At 35.5% G+C, this 26,094-nt stretch overlaps 2 protein-coding genes and 1 pseudogene across 2 annotated transcripts; all 3 read left to right on the top strand.

The window, feature by feature from the left end:
* Window positions 1–64: 64 nt before the first annotated feature.
* On the top strand, window positions 65–4,707 carry samm50 (SAMM50 sorting and assembly machinery component). Its single transcript, XM_026202513.1, has 15 exons — window positions 65–216; window positions 569–679; window positions 778–879; window positions 997–1,084; window positions 1,170–1,276; window positions 1,370–1,500; window positions 1,678–1,765; window positions 2,450–2,578; window positions 2,653–2,724; window positions 2,808–2,894; window positions 3,600–3,670; window positions 3,751–3,818; window positions 3,893–4,039; window positions 4,121–4,262; window positions 4,385–4,707. Exons 1-15 carry the CDS (start codon window positions 196–198, stop codon window positions 4,428–4,430), a joined length of 1,410 nt encoding a protein of 469 aa, XP_026058298.1. The 5' UTR covers window positions 65–195; the 3' UTR covers window positions 4,431–4,707.
* Window positions 4,708–10,966: 6,259 nt separating this feature from the next.
* Window positions 10,967–14,098, top strand: LOC113043877 (leucine-rich repeat and transmembrane domain-containing protein 2-like). Its single transcript, XM_026203456.1, has 3 exons — window positions 10,967–11,290; window positions 11,377–12,114; window positions 13,355–14,098. The coding sequence occupies exons 1-3, from the start codon at window positions 11,266–11,268 to the stop codon at window positions 13,831–13,833; spliced, it is 1,242 nt and encodes a 413-aa protein (XP_026059241.1). The 5' UTR covers window positions 10,967–11,265; the 3' UTR covers window positions 13,834–14,098.
* Window positions 14,099–20,955: 6,857 nt separating this feature from the next.
* Window positions 20,956–24,011, top strand: LOC113043264 (apoptosis-enhancing nuclease-like; annotated as a pseudogene).
* The last annotated feature ends 2,083 nt before the right edge of the window (window positions 24,012–26,094 follow it).

The raw sequence follows: 26,094 nt of genomic DNA, 5'->3' as shown, positions 1-26,094 counted from the left end.
AGTGACGAGCATGACGTAGTTGCTCTGTCCTCCTTCGCCAATCATCATTCCCTATGGGCGTGGTTACTAAGTGTCATGGCGGCCACCCGGAGATTGTTGTAGTGTGCCATAGACAGACCGCGGATTGTTCCGTATTAAACTGAACTGTGTTTATTATAATATTGGGGACATTTGAATGTAAATAGTTTTTTAAACATGGGCACCGTGCATGCCAGGGTAAGCGCATTTTTCAAGAGCTGTTGGAGAAGCTGAAGGAATGACCTCTGAACAGAGTCTTTGAATGACAAGCCGAGTTTAGGATGACGTTTAGTAACGTTACTCCACATTAACGTTAATTGTCAATAAGACAATAAATCATCTTATACATATAAACGCTCACTCGTATAGCATTGGATATTAACAAACTAATGTTTGTGCTGTCATACAATACTTAATTGTAAACACTTTTATAGTATCTGTTGCAGTTTTACGCATTGAATAAGCTATATAAGGTTCTCTGAGTATGCTTAATATAATAAAATAATAAATCAAATAACACTAACTCGATGACTTTTACATATCTGTCCAGAGTCTGGACCCCCTTCCTATGCAAGGACCTGAGCTGGGGGTTCAAGCAGATGACATGGACCTGGGAGAACCAGAGCATGAAGAGAAACAGGAAGTTCTGGAAAATAAAGACGTGAGATGGGTTTAATGTGATTTTTCTACCCATTGCTTGTTCATAAATGTTGTCTTGTACCAGGCACATTGGTGTTTTCATGTATGTCAATCGTTTAGGTTGTAGTACAGCATGTGCACATCGATGGTCTCGGAAGAACAAAGGAAGACATTTTAACATATGAGATTGCAGATGTTTTCCGTGCCAAAAACTTGATTGATGTGAGTATCATGCTGCTTGTGGATAGATAACTCTATTAATACTGTATTACATACATACTACATATATACATATTTTTACTATATTTAAACTAATACTCCTTTATAATTATGTTTCAGGTAATGAAGAAGTCCCATGAGGCCAGACAGAGACTTTTGCGTCTGGGGATATTCAGACATGTGGAAGTTGTCATTGACACTGCTGAAGGTACGACAAATAAGCAAACAACTAGTGGTAAATAACCAATAATCAAAGTGATTCATGAAAGTCTGAATTCCTCTGAAAACATCAGGTGCTGATGCCCTGCCGAATGGACTAGATGTGAAATTCGAGGTGAAGGAGCTGAGAAGAATGACGGGAAGTTACAACACCATGGTTGGGAACAACGAGGGAAGCATGGTGAGCTACTCCTGCATCGTTACTTTTGGCTTTGTGTCTACATTGAGAAACCGAAATTATTTACAGATGTGTTGTTCTGGTTCTCATTTTCAGGTCCTGGGTTTGAAATTGCCCAATGTTTTTGGCCGTGCAGAGAAGCTGACCTTCCAGTTCTCTTATGGGACTAAGGAAACCTCATATGGCTTGTCATTCTTCAAGCCACAGCCTGGACATTTTGAGCGCAAGTATGTTTCTTGGCCTGGTGGTGAAGATTTCTATTTAAAAATGACACTTTGATGTGTAAAAATCAGTATAGCTGTGATTACTAGATTAATAGTATTCATGTTTCAGTGGTTGTTTGTGAATGTTGTGAACCGGTTTTCCCAGGTTTGCTGTTGACACTCATTCACTCACTCTTTCAGCTTCTCCATTAACTTGTATAAAGTCACGGGCCAGTTCCCATGGAGCTCCCTCAGAGAAACGGACCGAGGGGTCTCCACAGAGTTCAGCGTAAAGGATTTATTTTACTTCATTAAAATTCTAATTATTTTATATATTTTATTTTATTATTGGATCTCATTTGATTTATTTTTACATTTATTTTCTCTTTAACAAGGCAGACATTATGTAATAAATAACTTAGTTTTAGTAGATATGGGCAGATTTACTAACAGCTTGTGTCCGCACAAACCATCTTTTGGCGTTAAAACAGTACTGTCACGATTTACTAAAGACGCGCAGTGAAGAATTAGCTCTGAAAAGGTGTGGGTTATATATTTAAGGAGAATATTAAAAAGAATCGCGCAATGTGATTTACTTTACTTAAGTTTGCGCTTGTGAAATTACTGGTATTTGCGACATTATTTACCTCCCAAAAAAGCATGTCTTATTACTAATTTGCACCTGTGTCGTAAGTAGATCATCTGCACCAGATGAGCATCAGCTCTGCTTTTTTGCGCTGCGCTTGGTATATTGCGTTGGTCGATATGTAAATGAGATGCATCTATTTTCTTTAATTTGGTCATTGTTAGTAAATCCCCCACAGATATTTTCACGCCCATCGTTGTTGTTTTGGAATTGCGCTCTGGTGCTACTTTCCTGTTTAGAAAATCTTGCCCATAACGTCAAAAGTTTTGCTATATGTATAAGATATTATCTAATTTATTTATCGATTGTTTGGTCTTTAATCACCAGTTCCCCATCTGGAGGACAAATCACACTTTGAAGTGGGAGGGCGTGTGGAGAGAGCTGGGCTGTTTGGCCCGTACGGCTTCCATCGCTGTTAGGGAGGAGAGTGGCCATTCCCTGAAGTCCTCACTTTCCGTATGTTTCTTCTCTGAAACTTGTTATTACAGTCATTGAGATCTGATTTTAAATATATGATATTTTCCTCATAGCACACAATGGTCATCGACACACGCAATTCTACCATTCTTCCCAGAAAAGGTGCCTTATTGAAGATCAACCAGGTTTGTTTAAATCAACTGTTGTCTTTGTTAGAAATAGTCTATCCAATACTGTCTTTGTTTACTTCATTTTGGTGGTCTTTTAGGAACTGGCAGGTTACACTGGAGGAGATGTCAGTTTCCTGAAGGAAGACTTTGAAATTCAGCTCAACAAGACTCTGTTCTGGGACTCGGTGAGATTCTGGGGGGGAAACCATTGCTTATGTTTCTTTATTGTGGTTTTATTTAAGTATCATTAATGTACTACTATTATAGTACTTATTTAAATTTTTGTAGTTGTCCAACTTGAACTAAGCTCAAATTAGAAATGGCAACTTAATGAAAATATATAGATTTAGAAAATTTTATTGTAACATTTTTACAATTAACATGAATGTTTTTTATTAGTCATAGTTTTAGTTACTAACCATATAGTTTGTTGATGTTTTAAGCACTTTCAGAGGGCTCTATTAAGTTTTAGTCATTTTAATCCTTCAACCTAAAAAAATTTACTTGACAACTAATTCTGGATATCAAGAGTCGATATATAATTATTAATACTAAATTAAATGTTTTTATTAAATTAAATTAATGCATTTAGCAGACACTTTTATCCAAAGCGACTTACAGTGCATTCAGGCTACCAATTTTTATCTATCATGTGTTCCTGGGGAATCGAACCCCCAACCTTGCGCTTCATAGGGCAATGCTCTACCAATTGAGCTACAAGAACAAATAATAAAAATGAAAATAATACATATTGCATTAAAAAAATTCAAATACAATGTTTACACTTGCTGCACTGAAAATAAGTTTAACTGTATTTTATTTTATTTCAAATGTTCTTTAACAGTCTTAATCTTCAAAGGCTCTGTTTGTATATGTCCCTCTCTGTGTAGGTGCTCTCCACCTCACTGTGGGGGGGTATGTTGCTGCCTCTGGGACACAAACCCTCGTGTATCGCTGACAGGTTAGTGAATTCCCTCTCTCATTGGTAAAAATAAGTAACCCACAAGGTAAATCTATTTTTGTATTTAAACGTGTGTTTAGGTTCTATCTGGGTGGTCCGACCAGTGTAAGGGGCTTCAGCATGTACAGCATCGGCCCTCAGAGTGAAGGTAACGGACTCTGACAGTGAAGCTCAGTATCTCAGTATTCACAACTAAGGTTTGTTTTCTTACTTTGATGACAGGTGATTACCTCGGTGGGGAGGCGTATTGGGCCGGAGGGCTTCATCTGTACACCCCTCTCCCATTCAGGCCAGGTAGAGGCGGCTTCGGAGACCTTTTCAGGACACATTTCTTTCTCAATGCCGGAAACCTGTGTAACCTCAATTATGGTGAGATAAAGAAAGCTGCAATGGTTTTGTTTTTCTTGATGTTTTTACTTGTTTGGTGCTATAATTGAAATCATCCACTAGGGGAAGGACCGCGGGCACACCTGAGCAAGCTGGCCGAATGTATCCGCTGGTCTTATGGAGCAGGTATTGTGTTGCGTCTAGGGAACATCGCTCGACTGGAGCTCAACTATTGCATTCCCATGGGTGTCCAGAGCGGAGACAGGTAGACAATCGCAGCCATTCACACAGTCATTCACAAATACACATGTGATTGCATTTTAATGTGATTGTTTTATTCTTCTACTATTATAAATTTGTAATGTACCGATGTGTTTTGTCCATCAGGATATGTGATGGAGTGCAGTTCGGGGCTGGAATCCGGTTCCTGTGATACGACGAGTCCCGTTTTAGAACAAAGAAGCATTTCTGTCACTTTGTAATTGTGATCAAGGATGTTCATCGGATTTCATTTCGAGCTGCAAAGTAATGCAATGAATGTTGGCTTATTTTTCCAAGGAAAATTGTCCAAAAAGATTTGTTAGGAATCAGTCGACCATTTTAAATTTAGCGGCATTTCAGAGGGGAATATATTGGACATCAGTGCTCTTATTGTCATATTTATTTGTCAGAGCGAGTCAGTGTTCAATAAATAATGTTTCTGGCCTTTATTGTGCTGTCTTTTTGTGTTTATATATTTATATAGTTAATATTCAATTCTATATGTTTTTGTTATAATATAATACAATTCTACCTATTTATATAATAGTTATCAAAAGTCAACAAATATTAATACAAAATTGAAATAATAAAAAATTACATATTTATTAAAAAAGTCAATATATATTCAAAATTTAATAAAACTATGTAACAATAAATCTGTATATAAGTGTGTGTGTGTGTATATATATATATATATATATATATATATATATAAAAATAATATTTTATTTTTTATATTAATGGTCTTATACAGTTAAAAAAAATAATAAACCAAAAAATAAATCAATGTGTGTTTGTATATGTACATACTGTATGTGTGTGTGTGTTTATATAAAAAACTAAATAAAATTAGTGGGCTTACAGAGTTAATTAATTCAGCTAATTCTATTATACTATATTAATTGTACAAGAAGACATTTTTTTTTATATAAACAAATTTCAACAAAACGTTCAAATAAAAAAAATTCTTAACACTTTCTGCACTTTTAATCACACAAACATGGAGTAATTCCATGGTCTTTCACTATTTTCTGTTTGCACACAAAACATTTCTCAACCACTGTCAAGCCAATTTTGTTGTGTTGCAGCTTGTTTCTTTTGTGTCGTTGAGATTTGGTTGTGATAATAAATCAGGATCTTCTGAACTTTCAGACTAGACTAATATTTTGTCAAGAAAACCATAGAAACCTAGATCTATGCTTAAGTCAGTACAGAGGACTAAGTCCTTTCATTAGCTACAAATTATCAGGATCTAATTTGGATCCTGGCTCTAAAAAGGCACAAACTAGATGAAGGACATTTGCTCATGTACACATGTGGATACTTGAAACCCAGCTTTAGCTGGACAGTGTCAATCAGAACCAATTACAGCAAAATGATGAACAATGGTAATGCAGAATAAAGAAATGAGAGACTTACACTACATAAAATTACATATTAAATTATACAAAAATGTAACTGAGATGGAGATGAGGTTGACATGTCTGGGTGTTTGAGGATTTCTGAAGTTTGAACATAAACAAAAACGTCTCAGTCTTCGTAACTTCCTAACTTACCATCCACAACATGGTCATTATGCCACAGACCACAGATGTTGAACTCCAACAGAAACCTGCAAGTTTGACTAAAGTAGCTCAGTTTCCCCCTGGTTTCACAACCGCAAACAGCACTTACATCACAAAATGTGAGAAGAACCACTTTACTAATGCCAGCAGGTCATAGAAAGGCTGCGAGGTGAACAGAGGTGGATTGCCAACAGGTTCAGTACAATATAGAATTTAGATGTTAAAGCATAGAGTGAAGGATTCTTCAGGTTTATATATACAGTATAACACTATATGAATTAATTTCTGACTCCCATAATGAACAAACAAACACACACACACACACACGCACACACACACACACACACAAACACGCTCATAGACAGACAGATGTGCAGTGATTCAGATGTGCAAACAGATGCCTGAATCTGCCCTGTCTGCCCCACGGCAATCTGGGATTAGACTCCATAAGCATTAATCTCCTGGTTACTGCTCACATAGCTACAGTGCATTTGTTGCTACAAACAGCTGTGGTTATGGTATGAGACTATTGTCAGCATATAGAGATATATGCCACAAAATACACTAATACACAATTAAATCTAATACATAAGTCAACAATAATGATGAGAATTATAAAGCACACTGTTGACTAAAATATCATGATTTATATTTAACAATGCACTAAACAATATTTTTGATAAAGAAAAATCGATATGGATTTTAAAATTATTTTTACCATAATAAGATGAAGCTGAACAGTGAATTAAAGGAATAATTCACCCAAAAAATGAACACTTTCTGAAAATGTACTCACTCTCAGGCTATTGAAGAATTATAGGAGTTTGTTTCTTCTTTGGAAAAGATCTGGAGAAATTTAGCATTACATCACTCGCTCAACAGTGGATCATCTGCAGTGAATGGGTGCCGTCAAAATGAGAGTCCAAACAGCTGATAAAAACATCACAATAATCCACAAGTAATAAAAAAAACTCCAGTACATCAATTAAATGTCTTGCAAAGTGATAACCTTCATGTTTGTAAGAAAGAAATACAACATTAAAACATTTAAACATTAAAATGTCGCTTCTGGCTAAAATACAAAATAAAGTCCATAATCAATAATAACACACTGAAAAAGTCCTCTCACATCCAAATCCACTAACATATTTGTTTAGAACAGTTTTGTACTGATTCAGACAAGATTACTTTTTTCACTGGAGGAAGCAAAATTAATTCAGTTCAATTCAATTCAAGTTTATTTTTATAGCGCTTTTTACGATACAAATCATTGCAAAGCAACTTTACAGAAAATTACGTTTCTACAATATTTAGCTGTATCCATACATTATGGATAGAGGACTTGTATTTTTGTCAGAAGCAACTGCTTGAAGTTAAAAACGTAATTGATTACAAACACAGCTCCTTTCACTTGATGTTAATTGATTGACTGGAGTTGTGTGGGTTACTTGTGGATTATTGTGATGTTTTTTATCAGCTGTTTGGACTCTCATTCTGACGGCACCCATTCACTGCAGATGATCCACTGGTGATGTATTGCTCAATTTCTCTAAATTTGTATCAACAAAGAAACAAATGTATCTCATTGTTGAATGCCCTGAGGGTGAGAACATTTTCAGGAAGTTTGCATTTTTTGGTAAACTTGAAATAAGTTATGCACTACTCAGAGTGTATAAAGGTAAGATCAAATTGATTAGTCCATTGTGTATTGTCAATAGTGTATCAGTGTAAAATATGAAGCACTGCTCCCACAGAAATTACTTTTAAATCAAGCAGCCTTCTGTTGGTCAAAGGTTGTATGCAAGCATCATATTCATTTGCATAAAGGGCGTCATTCTCCATTTCGATGCTCCTATTTTCTGGATGCACTTTACTGTTCTATAAATAAAAGCCCAAAAGATAAAATTCAAAAAGATGTGGCAACCTTTCCCAGCTTATCCAATTTCACCAGGTCAATTTAAATTCTCATTCTCACAAACACTGTCTTGTTTGAGACCCCATCTATTCACTCCAAGGACAAGCTTGTGGTACATTATCGAGTCCTCGTCTTGTCACCTGCCCTTCACACCAAACCCCCTGGGCACTGGAAACATGCAGCTAGAGCCGTCACCTAACACAAGTCACCATCTTCCAGCTTCTCTTCTGTGAATAAATGCTGATGGGGCATGTTGTCACAAAAGGTCAATGTGTGTTCAATGAACCGTTTGAAATACTCACGTCCCCTTTTTCCTTTGAGACCAGTGTGAAGTCATTATTGTCAACAAGGTAACAGTTCACATCCTGTAAAAAAACAGAGATGGATTAGAATCTCCCTTGTTGAACTGGATTAGAATTCATGCTAGTGAATCGGTTCGTGTAAACTGATTCAGAACAACGATTCACAGATTACATAAAGATGACACAAAGAAGAGTCAATTAGCTTCACTCACAATGCTCTCACAGCTGAGAGGACATATACCGTCCACATCACTGCACTGCAAAGAGGAAGAAGACAGCCGCAAGGGCTTTAGTAAATGGACAAGGACATTATATCAAATGCATTATACTGAGCAAACACTACAGTTGACAAATTACTAAATTAACTGTAAAGAAATTACATTAAAAAACTATAAATGGGGAACAAATTAGGGGCTAGAAAATTGTTTTTGCTAACAAATGGAGGTTGTAAATAACAATTGCAGCTAATTTGGTGCAGGTCTAAATTTGTGAGTGTTTATGTATACTTAAATTAATGGGACACCAAAGAGTACCATATTAGTTAAATATGCCTTAGAAATAACATCTGTGTTGTTTGGCTGACAGGAGGAAATAAGGAAAGAAAAATAAGAAAACAAGTAGAAAAAATTTTAGGAGAATGTTTTGGAGAGTTGTTTGTGTTTGTTGCACTAAATGACAAAAACTACAAGAAAAGAGTCCTTGTGTGAAACAGGGGTGGTGTTTGAAAAGTCCTAGGTTTAAACCCCAGAAGGGACCATAAGTCATGTGGCAAGTCGCACTGAATAAAAAAAGTGTTTGGTAAGTAGCAAACATCTTGATAAATTGCCCTGGAGGCCTGCAGACGTGAGCATGTACATGTACACTTCGAAATCTCCAGTGACAAACACTATTTGCTCTTTCGTCAGCGTGAGGCGGACAGGAACTGATAAACATCATTAATCAAAGACCTTTAATATTTGCTAGATTGTTGTCATAGAGTCTCCCTTTACACTACACACACTCAAGAAAAGTCTGTAAAACACAGCTCAGTGTGGTGTGTTAATATGAAGGACTTTTTCCGTATAGATTTTTTACAGATGTTTCATTTTGAATTACTCATAGCATTGCACAGCGTTTTTGAGTGGAATGAAATGTACATAAATTCGACAGAAAATGTACACATTTTCTTGCAGGACATATATCGAATTTGAATTCTTTTTGAGTTAAAACTCAAATGTTTGGCAATGGATAGGAACACTCTCTCCAGCAAGTCCAGGGATGCTTGCATTCCAATAGCTGCACACGGAAGATAAAAGGAAAATCGGAAACCTTTAAGAACATTTCATAGAGGTTGCATTCATATTTCCTGTCAATTAAATATTTTTGTGCAAAGCATTACAAAAAATATATATTTTGGATAAAAACATCCATAAATATTTACAATAATGTTTCCAACAACTTTAAAATCCTTTTATAGGCAATTTCCAGTGAAATTAAATATTTTATTTTTTTTAGCAGTTTGGATATTTTTTTATATAATATCGTAGAGATTTAATTCATATTTCTAGTCAATTATATATTTTTCTGTGCTAGGCATTACAAAAAATAAATAAATAAACAAATATATATATATATATATATATATATATATATATATATATATATAAAATAATTCTCTGGAAATCTTCATTTTAAAATTCCCTTATATTTCCAGGTTTTCCATGTGCGTGAGAACCCTGTATTAATGTTTTGCTTGACAACATCTGTTGATGCCGTATATCACACGATTAATCCTTATATGTTCAACATCATAAGCTACCACAAAGATTCATGAAAAAACTGAAGAGACCATTTTCTAAGCTGGTGTTTTATCTCTTCTGCCCCCTCCTCAGTCCATCCATCTCTCTCTCTCTGGCCGTGGAGGCAGACACAGTCTGTTCTAATGTTAGTCCTACTTCCTGATGTGAGCCGCGCTCATACACACTCTGGATTTTTCAAGCTGTGAGCTGCCAGTTCCTCTTGTGTCTTTCATTTTCTGTCGATTGGCTCACTCTATGTTTACAGGAGTAATCATGAGGACCACTAGATGAGGACTGGTGGAAGGTATGTTTCAGGTCTGGTTCGCTTTTAGTGCAATAATAATAATTTCTCACTGATCAGGTTAAACAAGCAGTGGTCGTTGTTGTGCTATTCAATATTTAGGTCTCCGTTAGACAGAATAATTGCATTCTTTACAACAATTTTAGTATAAAATAAATTATTACCATTTATTCTTAAATCTATGCTTTTAATAATTTTCTTTAGGGGTTTTCTTTCTATTCTAGATCTATAAAACATTCCACATCAATCAGATATAGAAATATTTTGGATTTTTTTAACAAATTTCATAAAATGTTATGTATTATTAGAAGTGCACATTCCAGCATGCACAATTTGATCCTCTTTTCGCTGATAAAGCGGATGTTGTTCTCAGCTCTGATTTATTATCTAATGGTGTGGACAGTTTAATCCTTGATAGTTTAATGCAACAAATGTGAAAAAGCAATGCTGGTGTGTTTGTATTATATATATGTAATATATATATATATGATAGGTAAAAATGTATAGCCTGAATGCACTGTAAGTCGCTTTGGATAAAAGCTAAATTCATAAATTTTATTTTAATTTTAAATATATATAATACACACATGTACTGTACATGCATAGCAAATGATCTCTTTCACCTAATAATATAAACAATATAAAAATTCCAAAAGAAATTTGAGATGTGTGAAGCAGCTGATAATATACTTTGTATGTAACCTCACAATACCTCTAGTTTTTCACTTTGCTTTTTTCTCTCATAACAAGAAATAGGCCTCTGGGCAGCTTTTATACAAAGTACTCTCTTTCACTATTTGTTTGCCTTCTGAAGACTCAAATTCATTTCAGGTCTGTGATATTTAGACTTCATGATGTAATATATGTTCAGCCTTCACAGGGCATTTATTTAGCATTTAAATTGTAGTCAGTTTCTTAGTAACATTGCATAAAATCTGTACATGCATCATAGCACCCACCCATCTTTATTTAATCATTATTTTAACAGTGTTTGCTTTGTTTGTAACTACATCAATTCCAAGTGAATTCAACAAGTTTTCTGGTGGATTCATCATGATGGAGAAGGAAGGCATTCTTTTGGTGTAGACCAGTGGATGCTCTTCCAAAGAATTGCTCAGGAACTCTTACAACAGGGTTTGGTGGACAATGCAGTCCAGCATGAAGATTATAAGTAAGATCTTTAACCTATTACAACATCTTCAACCTTCTCAACTCTCTCTGTTTCCTAACCATCTCAATTTTCTCTAATTTCCTCAGGTCTCTTGATGACTCTTCTGAGCTCCTTTGGAACATCTACAAGTTGTCCATCAGGCTGTACCTGCAATGTGAACCATACAGACTGCAGTGACCCTAACGAACTGGCTTCCTTGGACTCCATCCTGAACCAGCTACCCTTTGACGCAAGCTACCTCAACCTCTCAAACAATAACTTCACCACTGTGGAACCTGGGAGTTTTTCCAATTTTAGTGGCTTGCTACATCTAGACCTCTCCAGAAACCTTCTCTCCAGCATCAACCCTGGGTACTTTTCCAATCTCAGCAGCCTGCTTCATCTAGACCTCTCCAGAAACCTTCTCTCCAGTGTCTTCCCTTCAAGCTTCTCCCACTTGAACAACCTAGAGGTCCTGGATCTCTCTGAAAACCTTGTTGTGAGGCTCCCCGTTAACTTGTTCTCTGGACTCAACAGCCTAAGAGAATTAGTTCTAAGAGAAAACAAGCTTAAGGAACTGAATCCAGATCAGTTCAAAGGTCTGACTGAGCTTAGGCGTCTAGATCTTTCCTTTAACAGTCTCAGCTCCATTCCCACACACCTTCTGGATGGTCTCCAGAACCTAGTGTGGCTCTCGCTTCTTGGCAACAAGCTGAGAACTCTGGAGCGGTCTTCACTTGAGCCAGCGACTGCTCTACAGCAACTTCTGCTGGATGGAAACCCATGGAATTGTAACTGCAATTTAATTCCACTCAAGCATTGGCTGGAATGGATTGTATACACAGGTGAGAGAGCTCATTTATCACAATTCTTTGCATATTTGTCACACTTAAAACATCAGACCATCAAACAAATTGTAATATTACACAAAGATGATGCAAGTAAATACAAAATGCAGTTTTAAAATTATGATTTCATTTACGAAGGGAAAAAAGCTGTCCAAACCTGCCTGGCCAAGCGAGAAAAATGTATTGCCCCCTCCTGTTAAATCATGAAAGAACTGAGCAACACATCACGCCACACTCTAAAGAAATTCAAAAACAGATGAGAAACAAAATAGTTGACACGTATCAGTCTGGAAAACTTGGAACAGTGGTGAATCTTCCCAGGACTGGCCGGCCTACCAAAATGACTTCAAGAGCACAACGACGACTCATCCAGGAGGTCATAAAAGAACCCAGAACAACATCTAAAGAGCTGCAGGCCTTACTTGCCTCAATTAAGGTCAGTGTTCACGATTCAACCATAAGAAAAAACGGCATCCATGGGAGAATTCAAAGACAAAACCCATTGCTGACCAAAAAGAACACAACGGCTCGTCTCACATTTGCCAAAAAAAATATCTTGATTATATCCAAGACTTTTGGGCAAATATTTTGTGGATTGATGGGACAAAAGTTGAACGTTTTGGAAGGTGTGTGTCCTGTTACCAACACAGAATTTCATGAAAAGAACATCATGCCAACATTCAAACATAGTGGTAGTAAAGTGATGGTCTGGGGACCAGCTTTGCTGGTTAAAGACCTGACTTGCTATAATTGATGGAAGCATCAAGCGCACTTGGGTTCTCCAGCAGGACAATGATCCCAAACACACCAGCAAGTCCACCTCTGAATGGCTCAAGAAAAACAAAATTAAGTTTTCGGAGTGGCCAAGTCAAAGTCTGGACTTAAATCCCATTGAGATGCTGTGGGATGACCTTAAACAGTCCATTCATGCTCAAAACCCTCCAATGTGGCTGAATTAAAACAATTCTGCAAAGAAGAGTGGGAAAATTCCTCTACAGCATTATGAGAGACTCATTGGAAATGCTTGATTGCAGTTGTTGCTGCAAAGGGTGGCACAACCAGTTATTGGAGTGTGTCATTTACTTTTTCACAGTGTCAGGCAGATTTTGACATCTTTTTTTCCTTTAATAAATGAAATCATTATTTCAATTCTGCATTTTGTATTTACTCAGGCAATATCTTAAATTGCATTGACGTTTTCATAAAAGTTATGTCTTTCTCTTTTATCATTCCATAGGTGGCAGCATAGATTCTGCCAACTGCTCCTTTCCTGCTAATTTGCATGGTAAGGATCTTCGCAGTATCCCTATGGAGATGTTCAGACACTGTTACCCCCTCTATCTGGAGACAAGGTACCCATCTGCAGCCGAGGGCCACCAGGTACCGGCTGGGTCAGCCGGAGACTGCATGCGCCAGCGCTACCGGCCTGTGAGTGTGCGTCGAGCGACTGCCACGGTGGTGGTAGCTGGGGTGGTGTGTGGCGTGGTGTGTGTGATGATGGTGGTAACAGCCACCTACGGCTGCATCTATGCAATGCTGATGGCTCACGAACAGCAGCAGCTGGTAGAGGGAAACAGCCAACGGCAACAGCCACTGATGGTGGCAAAAGAACCAGAGCAGGATGAAAAGGAGGATCTGATACCGACTATCGGAAAGGGAGCAGAAGCCACAGAGTGCGTAGCGTGGATGGCATTTCCTCCAGAAGTGTGTGTTTAAAGCAGTTTATCATTGATGTATATAGATTTATAAATATTTGTTTGGGAGTGAGAGTTGGAAAGCAAATGACCCGATTTAGTTCAGGAGCAATTACAGCTCCAACAAACTGGTTAAAAAAAACCTCAAAAAGACAAATATATTCAACTACTCTATAGCTGTTAAGTAGATTAAAGGAACATAAAAATAAAACACTGAATATGATTTTATGTAAACTTCTATATTTTCCTATGATTTCTCCTAACAAACCACCTCTGTGTTTGTTTTCTTATAGTTGCAATCAATCTGTTGTTACTTAGCATATTAGTATATTTTTCTAGAACTGAGAAACATATTTTAAATATATCGCTCTGTGTTTAATATATAAATAATGTATGTCTTCATTAGGGATGCACCAGTATTAAAATTCTGGTTGACAGTTATAGTAAATAATTATTATTTTCATGTTATTACAATTCTGTACTTTTTGGCCACAATAATATATATATATATATATATATATATATATATATATATATATATATATATATATATATATATATATATATATATATATATATATATATATATATATATATATATATGCTAAAAACTAGTGCTATCAAACGATTAATGGAGATGAATCACATCCAAAATAAAAGTTTTTGTTTATATAATATATGTATGTGTGCTGTCTATATTTATTATGTATATATAAATACATAAACATGCATGTATATATTTCAGAAAAATTTTTTATTTTCATTAAAATATAGAAATAAATATACACAGTATATTATGCAAACAATTTTTTTTATTTTGGATTAGATTAATCACGATTAATTGTTTGACAGCACTACTAAAAACTAAAATCAAGCATTTTAAATTCAACAAGGCATTATTTTGTACAGTGTGAAAAATTGATATTCATTTTCAGATTTGCTAAAGATTATTAGTGCATTTAAACAATCAAATATTTAATATCAGCTCACAAAATTCTAATATGGTCTCACATTTCTGGAACCTACTCCATTTTAAATAATTAATAACGTACTGAATGATCACAAAATGATATGTCGAATGTAGAATTAGATTTGAGCATATAAACAATGACAGACAGATATCTTACCTTCAGCAATAGCTGTTTTTTTCCCTGTTGGACAGAGGTCATAGTTTACTGTAGCTGATAAACTGTGTCATTGCAACAAATCCATTAAACAATGACTTTTTAAAGCAACTTGGTTTATATCATCATGCGGACCATAGAAGAAGAATGGTGTTTATTGCTACTGATTAAAGTTTTTTTTTTTTTTTTTTTATTAGTTCACTCACTTTCCAACACGCTTCTCACTTCCTGCATATCTGATCACACGCATTAGCCCAGATCGGGTTCCCAGGAAAGCCGACTCCATGCCCTCATCTACACTATACGGAGATAAAAGCAAAGAAAGAAAGACTGTAAACACTGACTCTCCTTTTTTTGCCAAAATGTTCTTCAAAATAAAAGAAGGACACACAAAAAAGTCTGGCTTTGCTTAATGCACAACATACAAAGATTAAATAAAGCCTCTTACCTGGGGCGGTGAGCATTAGCACTGTCCAGAAGGCCTCTAGCGTTCTAGCTGTTACCGCTGCATCAAAAAGAACTTTCTGAAGAAGTTTCTCGTCACCTGAAACAACAATAATCCTTTACTTTAAGAATAGCATATGATAATTAAAGCTGCAAGCAGCATTTTACCGGGGTTCAAGCACATTAAGGCCTCTGAGGTGGTCAGAGCCAACCTGGATGCATGAATGACAGTTAAACACATCCAAAATGGAGAACAGGCTAACAGACAGACACACACACTGAAAGTAAATGATTAGACTAATATATTAATACTCTATATGCATATACACACACACACACACACACACACACACACACACACAAAGACACACATATACATGCACAAACATTTTGTTGCAGATATAGGTATTTGAAATAAGTGATAGGTGACAATAAACTTATTGCAAGTCTTCTTTTTTTAAGAGTTTAGATGTCATTTTCAGGTTAAACTGTAATCATAATGTGGCAAAATTGTAAAAACTGATATATCTGTATGAACAAAATGGAAAACATTGACTCAATGAGATTTAAAATGTTACAACAGTTAATTTTTTAATGTTTTGGCATGAAGTCATGAATCCTTTCAACTGTACTGTTCAACTTAACTGAATGAGCCCATTAGTGGTCTTCCGCTGCCATCTACTGGTTATAAATTGCATTTACTCAAGCAACACTGTGATTTTAAAAATAACTGTTATTGTGTTCTTTTTTTTTGCCCAATCTCTCTTAAATTTTGCATGCTTGTTTAAAATGAAATTATGCATTATTTTACACAGTTTTGATAATTTGTGGGCTTTCTGTTTGTATTAATAGGCCTTTGTGTACACTATGCAAATAACATATTATAAAATTACTGGTTTATAGTTGTCCAAATGCAATTGTTCAACATGTTTTTGATAATTATTGACCTTCAGAGTCTAGAGAATTGTACTTCAGTGGTTTTATTGATTTTCATCTTAAACCCTATCACAAGTATGCCAAAGTAACTTTTTAAAATATTCTTGAATATTTAATTAACAGCTCTATTGACAACATTGGTCCCAGAGGCAAAGTTTTTCAGAATGAGGATATTTATCATATGATATGAAGATTTAGTGTTTTTCAGTGAATATATGAACATTTTCAAACAATTTGAGGCCATTTACCATATAAATCTTGTGTTTTGAGACCTTTTCTACTGTTATAGCGCCACCTATGGTCTGATCTCCATGAAACTTTGCATGCTTGTTAAGAGTCACATGTTACATGATTTCACTGAGTTTCATAAAGTTTTGAGTTTTCCTTTAGGTTTTATAGGCTTTGGGGTATGTTTGGCCACACCCCTTTTTCTAAATTACCCCGTTACAGCTAACCAAAGGACAAAATTCAACATTTTTTTAATAATTATTGATCTAGAGAGTCCACAGAATGTTACTGCAGTGGTTTGGTTCCAATCAGGCAAAAAACCTAGGACTAGTTCGCAAAAGTAGGTTTTTAACATATTTGTGAATAACAATTGAACGATTTGATTGACAGCAATGGTTCTTGAGGCAAAGTTGTGCATTATGAGGAGATCTATCAAATGATATGCATATTGTGTTGATATGTGAAACACCACGTGATTACAGAGCCATAAAACTCGTTAGCGCCAACTAGTGGCCGATTTCTTTCAAAATTCTTACAGTCCTTTAGGGCTATGAGTCAAACATGCCCACCGAGTTTCGTTCCGATTGACATCCGTTAACCTTGTTAAATAGGTGCTCAAACTTCTTTGGCCAATGGCGGCCATGTTTTTTGAGATACGCGAATGTCCTCATAGATACTTGTGCCACTTCTGACAAAGACATGACATGCCAATTTTCAAGTCGATCGGACCAACGGTTGCTTAGTTATAGCCATTTATGTGTTTTTTCTGTCTTATAGCGCCCCCAAGTGGCAGAGGTGTGCAATTTTTTTTTATTTGACCAAAGTTTTTGCTCTTACAAATGTCCAGCAAGTTTGGTTAAGATATCTCATTTAATTCACAAGTTATAGCCTGTTGCGTAAAATTGGTCCTCGACTTTCGAACGTTTTGGCAGCCCATTACAACAGTAAGTCGAAATTTCAACTTTTTTTTGATAATTATTGATATTCACTGTCCAGAGAAAACTTCTGCAGTAGTTTGGTTCCGATTGGGTGAAAAACCTAGGACTAGTTCGCAAAAGTAGGTTTTGGACATACTTCAAGTTTGCGAAAAAACGAGGCCTCCTAGACCCCAAATCAGAGTGACCGTTTTTAATTTCGCTTGACCCAAGGATTCCAGAAATGTTAAATTTTTGAGTCTACGACAAGCGGTTTAGGAGCTATTAGCAAAAACGCATTTTTGATCGCTGTAGCGCCCCCCACTGGCCGAATGGGCTGGATCTTTGTATCTGAGTAGCGAGCAAGACTACTACCTTTTGACCAAGTTTCAGCTCTCTAGGCCTTACGGTTTGGGCTGCCCGTTCAGTTTTAAGGCGGAAGAATAATAATAATAATAATAAAAATCCTAACAATTACAATAGGGTTTCAGCACTGCGTGCTTGAACCCCTAATTATTTATAACTGATGCTGATGCAAACACACTCACCCCATTATCCAGAGCTGCTCTCACATCTAAAGTCAGAGTGCCAGTTTCGCCCTATACACTATGGCTGTTCTCAACTGCACAGACAGGGCAGAACATCATTATGATATTTCTGAGCCTGAAACAGTGATGATGCTTACAGGAAGTAAGTATTGCTTTTAAAATCATTAAAGCAATCAGCTTGTGGCACTTCTGAGGCACTATTAAGCCATTTTATTTATTCAATTTCTTTTAGATATGTTATTTATTTTTTCTTATATTTTATTTATGTTATTATTTATTTATATTCTCTCAACCAAATATAAGTTGATTTTCCCAAAAAGTAAAAAAAAAAAAACTTATGATGTTTCAAGAAGGCTCACGAAGTGTATAATTTATATATAATTTAAAATAAATGAATGTTCTGTTATAATTCTAGATTTATATTTTGTATTATTTATTATTATTTGGTCTATATTTTATTTAGTGACTATGAGCGACTATAAGAATGATTCACGTTGACCCCCCTCCAGCAACAAAAAAAAAAAGTCATCAATGGCTCTGTGATTCCATCAAAAGCAACCTGACATTGCAACTTCATCAAGACAAAACATCATCAACAGAGAAAAACGAACCCAATGGAAGGCCTATCTTAAAAAATGAAGGCGCTAAACAACTGAATTAAAGTAAATCTTAAGTTTCTGGGGGAATCTTCATTTGAGCCTGTGTGAAGATACACAGCCAGTCTGTGTAGACCATGAAGAATGTGATCCAAGAAGACCCTCTGATGTTATACATGATGATGACATCTGTGCTTAAGAGCCACATCTGTCAGGAGAAGAAGATCCTGAGAATCCACTACTCCATTAGGACGACTAAAATCCGATGTCCATTCCACTCACTTCCATTCATGCTGGCCTAAATGGTTTCAAACATATTTTACAACCCCTGAGCTCCTTATCAACTGAACTTTCACATCCTAAAGTTCTTGGAGGGCCTGATGACCCAAGTCAGTGAACTCCTAATCATGCTCAGATCTTCCAGACACGTCTCAAATTCTCATTGAGCTGCGTGGAGTAATCAACGCTTCCCATATTCAGGATGATACCGATAATCCAAGTAATCCACTTAGTTATCATTAGGTCCTTCTTTCTTCGTGTAAAACTCACTTGAACATGATATCAAATAATGTATGCTCTCATCACATCATCTGCAAAACATCACACCTGAAAGATGTTCTCCAAAGTTCCATGGTTCTTGACATGAAATAATCCAAGTTATAATATATAAATCAAGCTATGGCAAGCACACTGCTGCAGATAAGATTCACTTCCAGAGCATCCAATCCTGCATCACCCAATTTACAGTGTAATCCACTTGGATAACAATCTCTCCACACAGTGGGTCCATAAGTATGCGGAGGGGAGATGAAGAGAGGAGAAAAGGGTGGGCACACTGGAGAGACGCAGCGGATTGGGCGAGTAAGAGTTTTGTTGTCACTGAAAGGATTAGTAGTGATTTCAGGAGGTTGGCCCATGTCCACAGCTGAGTGAACAGTGAACAGCTGTGGTTTGTAGAAGGACAAGGCCATCTAGTGGGGACATGACAGCCACTTGGTTTGGATGATGATATGCAGGAACTCTCATGATGCTCCATCCATCCTGTATGGTTTTCTTTCTGCAGCTTTTGAAGAATAGTCCATGATAATTTCATGTTAGCTAGAAAGATCCTCCAGATCCTGTTCATTCTGTGAAAGAAAATATAAGGGGCCTCAGATGGCCACTAAGTGAACTGTATAATGTTATTTACTATCTGTCACGTGACTTTTGCTCAGGAATTAAGTTGACCATGCTGTGTGACTTTTTGCTCTCTCTTTTCTAAAAGAAAAAAAAGCTTTTAAGTAGCAAACTAATCTATAAACCAGAAGTCAATATTACCTTGAATTGTATAACATTAGTAAGAACCAAAGTATATAAATGTGTCTACTTCCAATACATTTTGAAAACTCTGAGAACATCTATGTGGAGTTCTTCCTGTGATCACGAGCAGGAAGGGCAACATATCCAATTGGCAACAAGAAGATCAATCAATATTTTGTTTATGATTTTTGTTTTTGAATCCCATGGTAGAAAGAAAGTCATACAGGTTTTATAGTAAATACATCACACAATTTTCGTTTTTGGATGATCTTTCCAGTTTTACAGGAACACCTTATTGTTGTCATCAGGGACCTCAAAGGAAAAAAATACCTTGATTTCCTGTTGATCAAGAAAAGCTGTGGTTTGCTATGGGAAGCACTTAAAACAGAGTTCTCAGCCAATGGTATCCAAGGCTCTCCAGGAATATGCTCAAATTCATTACAATACCACATTAATAGTTAAATAAATTTTAAAAATCACCTTTTTGATGAAATTCGTATCTGGTCTGTAAGTCTACTGCTTATCCCTTATGAAACAAAAATATATTGCAGTATATTGGAAAATATAATGTAATATATTAGGCATATATTCTTATATATATTTATTTTTTCCAATATATTGCAATATATTGAAAGCGGCAATCATTTGTATATTTTGCAATATATTATATAATATATATGTATCATCAATATATTATTAAATGTATTCAAATATATAAAATATTAGAAAATAAAAAGGGAAAATAATATATTACAATATATCACAATATATTTTAAGAAATATATTGGTAAATATATTTTCCTTTCGTAAGGGATGTGCCTGAACATATCATCTTGCTAGCTGTCAGATTTCTTCAGATTGTATTGCTATTTATCTCTTAGCAGTGTTCAGCGTACAAATTCAGTTGACTTCCATTCATAAAAACGGTCTCAGTCCAAATTCCGCACTCCACACACTGATTACACAGCAACAAAAAAACAACAGTAGCTACATCAATATTTTTAACGAAGAAACCCTGGGGGAGGAACTTTGCACTGGCATTTGTTTTGACCAATCAGAGTGTAATATGTCGAAACGGCTCGACCAATCAAATCGCTGGATTTGGGTCTTGTCTCGGCATGTTCTCGTAGCCCTGCTTCTCACCGGATCCACGTGTACGCAGAGGTATGTGCTAAATGTGTAAATTATTCAAGTATTACAACGCTTATAAGTCTTTTTGCTGGAATATTGTACAATTTAATATCATTTAGGGTTAGTGTTGTTATTAAACGTAAAACGCGACTGATTACGTTATTGTTTCTGTGCTGAATGGTTAGCTAGCCAGTGCTAAGTGACTGTACTGAATGGTCACGATCACGATTTAAATCTAATAAAACGGTAAATAATTGATACTTTCCGACCATCTTCTTTCTTTAGATGGATTATGTAGTCAAATATTGAGTTAATGTTGTTCATGTATCTTAACTTGGTTACTTAAAAGTTACCCCATAATGCATCTTGGGTAACGTTATTATTCGCCATTGATCTCTATAAGGACATAGATACTGTAACTTTGACAAAAGTATCTTTTTTTTGACAGATGTAAAACTACATGGTGACATAATGTCAGATTCACCCTGGAGATACTCCACCAGTAATGGAGTGGACCGAAATATCTTGTCATCCACCAACGAAGAAACGAGCACTATTTCTCATCAAACTAAAAAACGAAGAAAAAAGAATAAACTGAAAAAATCCAGAACTGAATCCCATGAGTTCTCATTTGAACAAAAACGAGGAAAGAAAAGAAAGTTAGATGAGCATTTGGAAATAAAGACGGAATGTGTAAAACATAGAGATGTTTCAGATTCTGTATCTGAACAATCAAATTATGTGCAATTCAAAAGGCCCAGGATAACTCCTTATACACTGACTGGTGAGGCTGAATCTGCATCACCTCTCTGTAACAGCTGGGAGGTGGACAGTGGCTTTCTTCTGAATCCAGTCCTCCCAGTAGTGGCAGGAGTTCACCGTGTGTGGGAATAGACCACTCTAAGCTTGTAGCTATGGACTGTGAAATGGTCGGCACTGGAACTGGGGGCAAGTGTAGTGAAGTGGCACGCTGTAGTATAGTAAATTATTATGGTAGTGTTTTGTATGATAGATATATTTTACCTCGGAATCCAGTCACAGACTACCGCACAAGATGGAGTGGCATTAGGAAACATCATTTACAACAGGCAGTGGCTTTTGAGGACGCTCAGAATGAGGTGAGGAGGCTAACCTAACTGCACTGTATATACAATTTCTGTTCTGTTCAAGTGGGTTAATATGCTCGGCCTTAATTTTATATTGTATAGTAGTTTTAAACAATAGGGGAATTTTCCCCAGCTGGTACAGAAAAGCCAGTAGTTCAGCTGTTTAATTGCCCTGCAAATATTTTACTGTCCAGTCAAAAAAAAAAAACTATATATATATATATATATATATATATATATATATAATATATATATATATATATATATATATATAAATAAACATTTTTTATTTATTATTTTATTTACAAAAATGTATGTATTTAATGTTATTTAAGCTAAGGTTTATTAATATTGAGTAACGTAAATTAAACGATTAACAAATAATAGAAGATTTTAAAAATATAATTGTTTTTAAATATGGTACATTTTACTATTATTTTTTTATTTATAAAATTTTTTTATTTATAATTTACAGTAACAATAATAACTGTTTTAAAAATAAATATAAATTACTTATTTATATCTGTTAAATTATTTCTTACTAATATTATTATTGTTTTTCTAAAATATATATTATAGCCTACTAGATTTTTGCTTAAGATAATATATTCTATATTTGTATTTTTTTTATGTATCATGATGTACATAACGTCTTTATAGTTAAGACCATAAATTACTGTTCAAATCATGAAAGCTGTTTTTTTTTAATTAACATTTAAACTTTCAATACACTAGTTACATTGTTTATAAGGATTAAGTTTGTGTGTATATATATGTGTGTGTGTGTGTGTGTGTGTGAATAAATATAGAAGTTTTTGGAAATGTTAATATACTAATTGTTGAGCTCTGTTCATAAATGGCGACTGTATTTCATAGACTATTGCTGTCTCTTTTCAATTTATTTTTAGATCGTCAACATCCTCACCGGGAAGATTATTGTGGGCCATGCCTTATTTAATGATTTCCAGGTTCTTGACATCTCTGTCCCGCCACAGATGATTAGGGATACCTGTTCCTGTATATTGCTGCGAGGGTTGTATAACACCTCCACTAGATGCAATGTCTCTTTGAAGAAACTGTCTCAGGAACTTCTCAATAGGACCATACAGGTAGGACTTTGTAGCAGATCAGCTTTTATCATGAGACAAAGTTGGAGCATCAAGCTTGGTGTGTTTTCTCTTTACTTGCTGCCTGATGTTTATATACTGGATTTTTTTCTTTTTAGTCTGGAAGAATGGGTCACTGCTCTGTAGAGGATGCTTGTGCTGCCATGGACCTGTACAAGCTGGTAGAGGACCAGTGGGAAAAATACATACAGTCCAAGGATTTAAACACTGTCCATACCTCAAACCCCAACAACAACCTCGAGCACTACATGGAGGACCAGTACTGGCCAGAAAACATAATGGACTGCAGCCCCTAAGACCAAGAGTTAGGATAATGATGCCAACCTCGATGCTAGGAACTGTCTTTGTTGGTTAATGTTATTTAAACCTCCAACTTTTCTAAACATGTTAACATACAATTAGGAAATACATGGAAATGTTGTAGAACATTACCTAGCACTTGGATAGTTTATTTAAATAACTTAAACTTTGACTTAAAAGATGATTATTAAGGGATTTTGAATATTAAAGTTAATAACAGGTTTCTAAATTTACACAGACTGTATTTTAATTAATGACTCCATTGTGAGTCTTAATTTGTATGATTAATATTAATGTGTAATGTTAATGACATTATGCTGCTAGTTCGCAATATATTCATATGTGTTCAAACTGACAGTGCTCTTCATCCAAAAAGTATTGTCATGCGAAAACTTGAAATATGAAATGTTTAAATAAAGATTATGGGGGAAAAAATCTTGAACTCCAAATCATTTTATAGCATTTCTTTCAAGGTAGGTAGTGAAATTTCTGCAAAAAATAAGTCACTGTCAAACCAAGTAGGAAATGTGTGTGTAATATTTGAGCACAAGTAAGTGAAAACTGTTTTGCCCTCATGCAAAATTCAAGATAATGTTGAAATGATTGGATTCAACCAAAAAACTATTCACTCAACAATAGTAAATGTGACAGCTCCTAAAAGGGATAGTTAACATAAAAATATACAATTCTGTCATTTACTCTCCCTCATCTTGTTCCAAATCTGTATAAGTATCTTGCGTTGAACACAAAAGATATTTGAAAAAATTTTGCTAACCAAACAGATCACAATATTGTTATTTTTGCTTAAAAAATGGTCTTTATGAGCTAAAGCTTTTTAAAGCAATATAAATTTCATAATTCTCTTTTTACCAGTGTCAATATCAAATTTGGCACTCCATGTTTCGAATGCTTTATTCGGTGGCCAAGAGAGCTCAACGCTCTTCAAATTAAGAAAACAACTTCTTCAATTTAACAATTTGAATAAATATTCTTGCACACGCATCTTAACATGTGTGCCTCTGGACAGCGTGTGCATAAAGCAAAATGAGTTTTCTTTGACTGTAGATTGTGTTTCAGTGGCTTAAAATCACTTGTTTTTAAACAACAAAGCATTTTTGGTGAAAATGTAGCACAGCAGCATCAATATATAGATGATAGTTTAAAATTTCTACTGGTTGCCAAATTTCTACCAGTGATGGTGTCTGCTGGTTCATCACCCACCCTACTGGAAGTCAATGGCTGCCGTCAACTGTATGGTTAACAACAATCTTCAAAAATATCTTCTGTTTTGCGCAACAGAAGAAAGAATAGCTGAAACTACATCATCACCTAATTTATCAGTAAATAGGACTACATTTTGGTCCAACCCATGTAATGCCTCTCTTGGCCCGGTGGCCAAGTGTAACTGCTTTTACTCTCTCTTTGCTCAAGATGTACATTTCAAAGCTTTGAATCTAGTATTTTGGTTTTTAACAGACTACAGTGTGATGCAAGCTCTTAATTTGGCAGCCGCATGACCAAGGTTGGATTGAAACTGTAATGTAATAGGTTGGTTTTATAAATGTCATGTAAATGTTTATTGATCTAAAGATTCTGGCTTGGCTGAAACAATATAGCTGCATAATAATGAATCTTCAAATGTATTGTCTGACAACTCTGCCTTTACCCAACAGATGTAAAATGAATGCTGAGCAGCTCTGGTAGCACAGAGACGACCATTGTGCTGCAATCACTGCTTTAGTAATCCAGACCCTCACATTCAATGGCTAAATCCTGCTTTACAGGATTATGGGCCACCCCACGATCAATGTATCAGTGGGAAACATTGCAGTGACGTTTGAGGGTGGAATACAATCATTGTGGCTGCTTACAACTAAAACTGAATTTTGAGTACTGTTGTGAGATGACCTAAACTAATACATAAACTAAACCAAATTAACATAAACTACATAAACTCAACTTTTTTTTCTATCCAGCCATTATTAGAGTATTGTTAAATGTACAAACATATATAAACTTGATTAGCTATTTATATGTAGAATTTCTAAAAGGTTAATGTTTTAAATTGATGCATTATTTTTTCACATAATTCTTATGAAAATGTCCATCTTGACATTTTAACAAGGCTTTGTGTTCAAGGGTCTATTTCAAGAAACCATTCACATTGCCAACACATATTTTTCATTGGTGCTGGAATCCAGTCAAATCTTATTGGTCAGTGGATTGCTAAACCCTCCCTCACATTTTACCTCTAATATTGTTAACAACTCATATGTCTGACACAGTCTTTCTCATAAACGCCCCCAATTTTTTTTAAGTTATACAATGTGTTTAGGGTCAGGGAAGGTTACTCCTTGATTAAAGTCACAATGCTATTGGCTGAGGGCTATTGGTCAATGTTCTCTTTGCTCTTTTTCTCAATGTTTTTGGCTGATTAACATCAAATCTGTTCTGCATAATCCATATGACGCTGTTAATCCATCACAGGTCACACTACAAATTATTGCAGCCCGCTGCTCCTCACCTCACT

Source organism: Carassius auratus, chromosome 25 (genome assembly GCF_003368295.1).
Source record: "Carassius auratus strain Wakin chromosome 25, ASM336829v1, whole genome shotgun sequence".
Classification (NCBI taxonomy): Eukaryota; Metazoa; Chordata; class Actinopteri; order Cypriniformes; family Cyprinidae; genus Carassius; species Carassius auratus.
This window is presented reverse-complemented; position numbering and strand designations above follow the sequence as displayed.

Coding starts and splice junctions, on each gene's coding strand:
- samm50 (XM_026202513.1), top strand. CDS start 196: ATGGGCACCGTGCATGCCAGG. Junction 3,671..3,750: donor CCCTCGTGTATCGCTGACAG/GTTAGTGAATTC, acceptor ACGTGTGTTTAG/GTTCTATCTGGGTGGTCCGA. Junction 4,263..4,384: donor GGTGTCCAGAGCGGAGACAG/GTAGACAATCGC, acceptor TTTGTCCATCAG/GATATGTGATGGAGTGCAGT.
- LOC113043877 (XM_026203456.1), top strand. CDS start 11,266: ATGCAGTCCAGCATGAAGATTATAA. Junction 11,291..11,376: donor GTCCAGCATGAAGATTATAA/GTAAGATCTTTA, acceptor TAATTTCCTCAG/GTCTCTTGATGACTCTTCTG. Junction 12,115..13,354: donor GGAATGGATTGTATACACAG/GTGAGAGAGCTC, acceptor ATCATTCCATAG/GTGGCAGCATAGATTCTGCC.